General features: G+C 40.1%; 1 protein-coding gene across 1 annotated transcript; it reads right to left on the bottom strand.

The window, feature by feature from the left end:
- Window positions 1–4089: 4089 nt before the first annotated feature.
- On the bottom strand, window positions 4090–10130 carry syt19 (synaptotagmin XIX). Its single transcript, XM_041037414.1, has 9 exons — window positions 9942–10130; window positions 8437–8671; window positions 8253–8326; window positions 7018–7137; window positions 6001–6186; window positions 5580–5732; window positions 5131–5250; window positions 4794–4905; window positions 4090–4693 (listed from the first exon to the last, which is right to left on the bottom strand). Exons 2-9 carry the CDS (start codon window positions 8636–8638, stop codon window positions 4386–4388), a joined length of 1275 nt encoding a protein of 424 aa, XP_040893348.1. The 5' UTR covers window positions 8639–8671; window positions 9942–10130; the 3' UTR covers window positions 4090–4385.
- Window positions 10131–10468: the final 338 nt, after the last annotated feature.

Genomic DNA, 10468 nt, shown 5'->3' with positions numbered 1-10468 from the left:
AGGCATTTCTCTAATCCACGCTGATGAGATTTAGATCCCTTAGTTCTCTGGACGTGATGACTCTGAGCAGCATGTCGAAGCATGACCAAAGGTTCGATTCACAAGTTTGTTTAGACATACAATGTATATAAATGTATAATATATATAAGAAGCTGTAGTTGTCAGATCAGGTTAATATGGCACAAATCTGTGAATCGAAACCTTTGGTCATGTGCTCATATAGTATTCTAGCCTTGACTGTTACAGGCACAGGCCTACAGTAATTTTAGTGAGTGTATTTCATTATGAGGAATGTAAATCTCAAATCTTGGCCTGCACATAGTCACAGTGGTGGTATTAAATCAGTGCTCTTAGGTGATGCATGTGTGGAAACACCCTAGAATTCACCTGCCTATTACTCCACAGGTTTTTCCCCAAACAGTTTCTGTGTCATACTGCATTCATCCATGTGTCCATCATTTGTAAAACTGCCACTTACCTGTGCCCAGGCACTTCATGAAGTTCTTTTTCAGGAAAAGGTTGATGAGGGCCTGGGCATCAGCTGGCACAACATCTCCTCCTTGTGGCCAGATGAATTTATCTGGAAAAAAAAGCAGCTGTCTGCTCAAGTAATTTAAAATATTACCTACATCACCAAAAGTACTGGGAGGACTGAATGGCAGAATTTAGAAAAACATCATTAACGTACTGTAAAGATAATGTCACACATCCTAAAGAAACAAGAAATGAGCTTCAAGCTACATGTCCATTTTATGGACAAGTTTAAGAGGGAGAACATGTTTTAAGTGTCTTTAAGACACAACAAAGGTTAATTCAGAACTGCTAGAATGATAAATGAATAGAATGGTTGCATGTGAAGAGAAGGCAATAAATTGAACTAAGGATTCTTACTTTTGACCACCTACTGAAAGAACTCATCTCTGTCCAGAAAAAGGGGTTAAGACCACCAGGGTCTCACAGAGAATAATGCCCACGGCCCACCGGTCTACAGGGTTCTCATAGTCCTGCCTCACGATCATTTCTAGGGCAATGAACTGTGGAGTACCTGACATGTGTAGGAGGAAATGGACAAAGAGGAGAAAAGAAGCTGATTAACAAGCACTACAACACAAATCAGGCCTGTCACAGGCTGGATAAACACAAGTTTAAACAAATGGAGACCAGAAGAGACTAACCTCCGAGTCAGTGAGCTCTCTGACTATTTTCTCTATGGATCGTTCATTCAGGTCTGCTGCCATGTTCACTGGACCAATCTTTCACAGTCCAAATGTGAAGCTGGTCAAAGGAAGGAAGCAGAAAAACGTCTCATATGAAACACCAGCCTGAAAGAGATTTAGTAAATCCAGCTCCAAGTGTTAAAAAAGAAAACCAGAAAAAGAATAATAAATAAATTGCTAAATATTGTCTTAATTCACAATGCTGTCTCCAAGGAGCAAAATGTTGAGACAACAAAGGGGTTGTCAGTCAAGATGAGGATCTCATGCTCCACCAACACCTACAACAACTTCACATCCTTGTCTTCATCCTTGTCAATTTGGGATACACTGTGTGATTTACCTTCCTTGTTAGATCAAGCATTTATGAGCAGCATATAAACAACTAAAACAACTAAATGGTTTTTAACACACTATAATGTAGGTGACATTTTAATTCTGACTACATAGTTGGGAAACAACTGAATGAAAGCAAATTTTAAGGGTCAAGGAAGACAGGTTTTATTTCTAATCAGAAATTATAAAATCATTAAAATAAAATTAATCGTTCAGAAAATGAATGAAATACTTACATTCTGATTGGTGCAGCTAAGCAGTCTTTTTTGTTTAAATTTAACAGGCAGTGAACACTGTACTCCAACTGAGAGGGAAAGCTGTTTCCCTCGTTTTAGCTTTATCAGATGCTACTAAAACTTAATAACGAGGTATGTCTCTTGTGAGTTTACTACAACCACAATGAAGAGTCTCTCTCACACAAGTATAGTGGGCTCCCAGGTTTCAGAACCCCATGAATATAATAAAACAAGTCCACACACACAGTGCTAACATTATACAGTATCTGCTAGTTAACCTGTGGATAGTTTGGATAGCTACAGTAGCAAACATTTACAAGTTAAGCTACTAACTCAAGCTAGCTTGCTAAAATGTATATAATACATAACCTAATTCTAAATCAATCTTAGTCCTCACAATTGCTTAAAACTCTAAAAATAAAATAAATGGACTGGCATTATTAAATAAATTTGACATTTTCGGTTAGTTTAAGGTTTACCTTTAACATCCCATCACAGACGAACAAACGAACTCTGCCAGTTGGCGCCCTCGCGTGTTTTCAAACTGTCACGCATGCGCTCTCAACTGGTGGCGCATATAGACGTAGCACCCGTGACGTCACCCATTGGTTTCGAGGAGTCGGTTTTGGGACCAAACCATGGGCATTTGAGCTGCGCCATCTTGGATTTTAGGGGGAGTGTACTTTCCATATTTGGCGGAGAGGCGGTTACTCTACGGGTCAGCCGGGGTCAGCTGGCAGAGAACCCACCCACTTAGATCGGAGCAATATTTAATATTTACCGGCTTTCACCGCTGCCTCCCTCCACTAGCCACTTACAGTCACAGCAGCACACAAACAACAGCAGCAGCAGCTTACTGACGGAGCTGCTCTGTCCATGCAATGTCGGACTTTTTAAACAGAAAGATGAGACTAAATAAAATTGTAGCCTAGTATTCCCGCAATAAACGGAACACACCTCAACAGCGTTCCTAACATTAGCTGCTCGTCTTCTATCTGTATCAGCAGCGATCATAAATCGGCAATTAAGTCATAAGCCAGCAGCAAATATGCTAAAATATGCTAATTAGTGCAAACATCCAGGTAAAATAGTGCATTTAAAAACTGCAACACAGACTTTTTCGGCGGTCGGTTAGTACAGTCTACACTACAACAAGCCATTTTGTCACAAAAGCCTATCCGAACATTGACAAACACTGACACTACAGCCCCTGGAGGTAGCCGGAGGCCTCTGGATGGGGGTCAATGGAGAATGGCTCACTTCTGGAGCCAGCCCCCAGCGGCAGCCGAGGAACTGCAGCTTTTTGAACGCGGAAGTGACTCACTGCTGAAACCTCCAACTCCCCCCTTGTACATTACCTGAACAGAGAAAGACAGCATGGGACTAGCACAGCAGATATCATGGGTCTGAAATGATAAAGTGGTGTTCTTGCTCTGCTGAAGAATGATTTGTCCCACATTTGTCAACAGTGCATTCACACAAAGCAAATATAATCTTTGTTTCTGCATTTAATCTGCTCGCCAATTTCTTTGTGGCGTCATTATTAATTTTAGCAATAGTCTAATCAATCCATCTGATCAGTCCTATTGATCAACAGATATGTTTTCATTTACCAGTAAGTTATGGAATTATTATGAAAAAAGATCCACATTGCAAAATAATGAAACAACTAACTGTTACAGCAATAATTATCAGCATTGTAAGTTCCAGCCCTAATTTCAGTTATTGGCTGATGAAAGGTAGAACACCAACACACACCCTGTAAGTGAGTCCACAAGCACTTAGTGCTTGCTGTACTTACTGTACTTAGGTTTTCTGCTTTCACAAAGATAAACCAACAGGTGGCAGGAAAGGCCGGTGAAGGAAATTACAGTGAAGAGTCTCTTGAAGAGACCTTCAACCTGAAGATTGTGTTTTTATGTTTTGCTTTTTACTACAATAAGGCCACTTATCCTTGGTATGGTTTTATGTTGACATTTATTTCCTTTTCAAGATATTTTAAGGGTCAAGCCCTGGCCATTCCAATTCAACACCCTCTGTAAATGAACTATATGGTTTCTGTAACATATAAGCCATTAGATAATCCTTATTCACTGTGAATTGTTGAATTTACTTAACATTCATAGTTCATAGCAACATAAAGTTTCAATAGTGTGGAGTGGACAGTTTTTAAAACAGGCACAAAAGAGCATCACAGCTTATAGACAAATATTACAGTAACACAAACAACACAGTTATTCACTGAGTACAGTAAGCGCAACACTGAGGCAATCTTCATCAGAAGTGAGGAGTGCAAAGGCCAGATCTTTAGAGCCCTTTCAATATGATGAGATTTTAAGATAAAAAGAAAGAAGAGATGTGAGTGAACAAGTACACTGAGTAACCTTAGGTTTCAGTTGAGCAGTCACTCAACTTTCCTGGAACAGGAAGACCTCTTTACCACTGTGGAGTCAAGAGGGAAAGGAGTCCTTGCTTGCCCTTCAATTAAGCAGGTGCAGATGCCTCAACAGTCAAATGCACAAGCATCATGGCTTCTAGTTAAATACAAGCAGGTACAGACATCTAAGGAGTGAAGGACAGAGGGTTTATGAGCTGTAGCTCAGATCAGCAGTCCGTGCCACTCTGCTACTGGCTGGCGGAATGAGTGCATCATCAAGTTCCAGTGCTTGTCTTGTGAACTCTTCTCCTTCCCCACAGTCATCTGTCCCATCAGGTGTTTGGTTGATTTCCTAGTCATGTGAGTCTCATACACAGAGACCATAATTTTACACCGCTCCAGAGGAAACTCAGGCAGGGAGAACATGAGCACCTCATTGAAGACAGTCACAGGGCACCGGGCGACTACAGAGGTCTTTTGGTACCTCAACTTGCACTGATTGCATTGGACGCTGATCCTGGCGTACAAGGCTGTACAACACAAGGAAGTCAATTTAGCAACTGTATGTTAGATTGTAAACGTATGACCGCTGGTGGCTTTATTTTTGTGAAGATGTTTGTCTAACCCTACCTGCATCTGAGCATATCTCAGCGAGGACTGTTCTGACCTTTAGCAGACCAACCTCTAGCCTCTGAGAAGTGGGAAGAAACTTGAGTGACAGCAGCACCTGTCCTACAAGATCCTGTCCAGAAAGAGAGAGGATAAACACTGCAGTATGATGTAGGCTGTATGATAATGATAATAATACTCCAACTACTACTCCAAAGATCAAAGCTTATTTTAATTACTATTTGCAGAATTTACAATATGACAAGCTGGATGCTAATTCACCTCAACTGAAAGATGAGAAGAACATTCCTATGTGATTATAAATGTGTGTGTTTGCATACATAATGTCCTACTGTACCTTCTGGGGTATTTGCAGATCCTCTTGTAGCTCCAGAGGGTAAGAGATGTTGAGCTGCCCTAGAGGAACTCTCACCTCTCCTAACACTGTGTGTCTGGAGAATTTATCAAAGTCCCTCACCTGAGATGTACACAGACACAAGAGACAATTTACTTATAGAATCACGCAGTTTAAAAACCAAAAACATATCTTTTTCTCTCATGACTACATTGTAAATTCTCCAGTGTGTATCTTAGAGTCCATGTAGAGTTCAGGGACTGTAGTACTTACAGTCTGAAATCCTTTTGAGCTTATAGTATGACAGCTAAGATGTAATCTGCATGCATTTTTTTGTATTGTACCTTTGGAATTGTATTATTAGTGCAGGTAAATTAGGTAATGGCTCATTTCAGGCTGTTAAAATAAGATTAAAAAGCTACTGAAAGTGAGAGAGGTGTGTGCTGCAGGACCTCCATCCTGAGGTTGATGCGATGAAGACTGTCTTTATCCTGCTGCAGAATACAGCTGAACTGATCTCCAAATAAAGGGTTACAGCTGCCCTTCACAATGCGAGTCCGCCACTCATGCAGCACTGTCCACAGAGCAGGCGGCATCCCTTCACCCTAAGAGGATCACAGAGGTAATCCATAACACCTTTATACAGCACAGAGACACTGCTTGAAGATTTTAAAAGAAAAACTGAAGGACAGAGGGACATATTTTTGAACAATTAACATGAGTCATAAGATCTGTTAAAGCTGCTTGAGGCAAAATCATTATGTAAAAATGCAGTGATTTTATGACAAGAAAAAGAAAAGCTATATATGATCGGTACTTGATTTAATAATGTCACTAATTCAGAGTAACAAGTGCAGAAACTAATAAAATTACCTCCTCATTCTTACAGCCCTGCACTTCCACTGCTTCTGAGGCTGCCTTCATGAGTCTTAGCTTAACAAATGGTTGGAGGCTGCAGGTCTGGCGGTGCTCCAGAAGACCCTCCGCCTGCAAAACGGTGACCACCAGACGGGACTGCAGCTGGTCATAGTAGACAGAGAAACGTAGCGATCCATCGGCCTGGTACAAGAGCATGTGTTAGGGAATACTCGAAGCACCTAATGCTAATGTTGTTATTGTCTGAAAGTCTTTTGTTTTCTGTGAGCAGTTTATCTCTGTTAATTTCTGTAAACCTGTTAAACATTTCAGCAAAAATTTGCCATAAGAAGTTAAGTGTCAAGAATAAAAAGCATCCCACATATCCAACAAATTCTCAGCAGTTGGCAGGAGCCAGACAGTGGAAAACTAAAATCTGCCTGTTGGTCTGTCACTCACTTTGAACCAGACTGAAATATCTCAACAACTAATGGATGGATTGGCATGAAATGCTGCACAGATATTTTTGGTTTCCAGAGGGTGAATCTTAATGATGTTTGGTGACATGTTTATAAATGTGAACTGGGACACAGGCAGGGGCATGAATGTATATGTGCCCAAGTGTAAGGTTCACACATTGTGTTTACCAGCATGTTGCTCCATGGAATGTGTGTAAAACAAATCTCCCTCTGCGACAGTACTCTGATGGTTCAGAGTCAAATATTAGTGTTATAATACAACTACTGCGTGGATTGTTGTGAAATCTGCAAAGGTGCCTGGATGATCATTCTAGTCTGATGGAAGTGTAACTTACTACAAGTCTCCCTTACAACACAGTGAGTAGGAAATAGGTCTCACACATCTTAATTGCTGTTTAGGATGCACATTAACAATGTATTGAATTAGACTTATTCCATCCTCACTGCGTGAAATAAAGTTGAAAGGAAGACTTGGATAGTTGGGAAGATGCATAAGGCTTTAGATGCAGAGGAGAAGTGTCACATTACAACTGGATTACACAGTAATGTCTGTTACCTTTGTAATGTTGGTCTGCTCTCCCACGTCTCCCTCTGACTGGCTGGATCCTGAGGAGGGAAACTGAGCCTGAGACAGACAACGACTCAGCCTGTGGGCCTCAGTGCTGACGTCCTCCACCTGGACAGCATGCACACATATACACGTATACATCAGTGGTGTTATTAATAACTACAGCACTTCCAGCCTTTATGTGACTTATGATAAGTCCCAACTCTCCTTTGTTTGAACAAGTGTTCTCATCACTCTCTTTATGTACATTGACACCGTTGACACAACTTGATACATCTCCAAAGACTACAAAGTCTGACTAAAATAACAAGGAGGACTTATACACAATATAATGTGATATTTTACATGCAATTAAAAAAATAAAACTGCATTAACACTGTATCAAAGATGTGCTGATGGTGAAAGCTGCAGCCATTTTTAACTGTACATTGACAGCAGTGCATTGTTTGTCCCAGTTTTTCATCCAGTTCTACTTTACCCACAAGTCTCAGAATCTACCCTGTTCAAACATGGATAAAGACTAATTGTAGCTCAGTAGGGCAGACACGTCAGTCACATGGCAGGAAGAAAAACAGCAGACTATCCAAATAAAGTTCTGAAACACATCTCACATGTAGGAGAGCATAACAGCTGTTAAACGACAATGTCAGGAAATGAATCTACAATAAAGGTTTCCTTCAGTCTTGGCAAGACTGTTCCTCTATATTTCTCCATTAAGGTTAGGATATTAGGATATGTAAACCAGCCGTATTCCTAATTGTAAGCGCGTGCAATGCACAACTCAACGACAGAGCAGCCATGCATGTAAAGAGATTAGTACCAACATATTACATCTTAACTGCATGCATTTGAATTTCTTATGCTCAGACTGAGCTGCTGAATCATTTCATTAAAAAGCGGAATTTGTAAGTCACAACTGAATGCACACATAACCCTTACTTTGACAGCTTTTTGTTTGTTTGTTTTAAAGCACATTTTATAATTCAGATTCACCTTCAGTTTCCCAGCTGTGGCTTGGCTCCAGTTTTCACTTAACCAGACAGAGCCACATGTACAAATTTGTTAAGAAACCCTGATCAAGGCTAATATTGTGTTGTACTTTGAAGTCTAGGCCACCTGATATGTAAGAAAACACATTTAAAATTTTTGTTTATCCACACAACTCAAATCTGGGCTCACCAGAACTGGACATCTGGACGGATTTTGTCTCCATCTCCTCTTACCTTAGTACCTGGAGCTCCTGAATTCTTTCCTACTGGTGCTGACTTTACATGGGAGTACAGCAGATCACTGCTCGCTAGAGAAAAATCAGACACGTTCACATTTAGTAATTACTTTATGGGTCAGACACCAAACATCATCAACCTGTGGTGCACTGTTTCGTACTGTAACCTAATCCCTACTCACCTGTATCTTGCCGGGCATACACTTTGTGTTTCTGGGTGCAGCATCTGAAGGCCTGCCAGGCCAAGATGCACAAGGCCAGCAGAAGCAGAGTGACGGAGATGCCCAGGATGCAGTACTTGACCGTGTCTGAGAATGGCATCTTCAGCTCTCCAGCAGCCGAAATCAGCCCCACATGAGCTGGAAAGTCTATGAGAGTGATCATGACTCCCTGCTTCCATGTAGTCTATATGTACCTCTGCAATACAGGAATATATGTGAAGACCATTGGGTTTTGGGGTGGCTTTATGGACCCTGAAGCAGCCATAGTGGAGTTTCAACCATTAAACAACAACAGTATCAGCAATACATGATTTTTGTTAGTTAGCTTAATCATACTCTTTGATCACTAAGAGTAGTATGAGTGAATAGCAACTGCAGTATTAGCATTAGCTAGCAGTTTAGAGATCCTAGTCCTCCCCTCTGACAGTCCTGACCTCTAGGACACTTATACAGCCTGTTAAGACTGTCTTATCAGGACAAATGTCAAAAAATAGTGAGTTAACCTGCACAAGTAAGTCTGTAACACAAGAACATACACTAGTCACGCTCTTATCCACCATGAAATGAAAAGTACAAAAGAGTAAAAGACATGGTGTTTAGGAGAACGTGTATGAAGTTTGCACCTGTATGTACTGTAACAAGCATAACTTAAATAATTAAACAACCGATTATTTCCTTTTTAGCTACTGCTGAAATAACTGGTTGATTAGTTATGTTAGTCGATTAACATATAACATGTAATCTACAAAAGTACAATTTGTTTCTGTTTCATATGCTTATAAACAGAATATCTTTGGCTTTTGTACTGCAGGTGTGACACAACAAATAATTTAAAGATGCCAGCTTGGGCACCGGAAAACCAGACAGATGTTTTTCCACAAATATTCTGATATTTTGCAGACTAAACACTGAATGGATTAATCACAGAGTGGAGTGGTAACACAAATACACAGAAAGAAAAAAACACACTCCAAAATTCTGTTTGGTCAAAAACAATGGTCAAAGCAGAACATCAAGGCCAAAATACAAACAGGGTTTTTTTTTTTTTTTTTTGTTTTTTTGGTCACTGAAGACTTAAAATTTGGTTCAGGTTAAAATGAATATACTGTAATGACTGGATTATTATTATTTGAGTAGTTCTTTAAGTATAGAAAATTGGTACAACAGTGGCTTGGTTGTAAGTGCATGATTATCTAAAATCAGAAACGGTTCAGTCAAATTGCCCTTGACCTGCTCACGCGTCATGCAAAATATGAATAGCATTGCAAACAAAAATCTACAAAGAAGTTATTATTCATGTTCAGACAAAGAAAGCAAGTCAGTTATTGTACAATGTCACACAAATAAGATCAAAACCTATTTTAAAAGATTGGTGGACAGTGAAGACAGACATACTTTTCGCTAGTGTGCAGGCCTTCTGTTTCCACTCACTTGAGACATGAACTAATAAAAAGATGCACATTTACCTGTAGTAATAAAACGTCAGCTCATCTTTCTCTTCATGAATGCATGCTTTTTCCTGTGCTATAAATCCACGCTGTAGACTCTGAAAATTTCACAGAAACAAAAGAACTTGTCTGCAAGAGAAATGCAAAACACCACCTTATCATCTAACTGTTCTCCTGTTTTTAACACTCTACACACACACACACTCCCTCTCTCTTCTCCTCTCTACACACACCCAGCATATGACTTCCTGCATACCCATTCTGGACAAACTGGTTTGATTAGATCGAAAGGACATTTGACGGAGCTTCACATGACCTGATCCTCAGCTCACTTCCTCTTAAAGATTCCTCTGCATACCAAGTGTTCAGGTCAGACAGTTTCCACACTTGTGTATGATGGTGATAACATGTACCACAGGAGCTGCTGCTCTTTTGCACTGAAACCTGCCTAAACTGTGAGGTTTCTCTGCTATATATCATGGGCTACATTTCCATAGCACTTTTAAGTATTAAATACATAAATAAGTTTAGTTCATTAGTTGTTA

Source organism: Toxotes jaculatrix, chromosome 5, assembly GCF_017976425.1.
Source record: "Toxotes jaculatrix isolate fToxJac2 chromosome 5, fToxJac2.pri, whole genome shotgun sequence".
Classification (NCBI taxonomy): domain Eukaryota; kingdom Metazoa; phylum Chordata; class Actinopteri; family Toxotidae; genus Toxotes; species Toxotes jaculatrix.
This window is presented reverse-complemented; position numbering and strand designations above follow the sequence as displayed.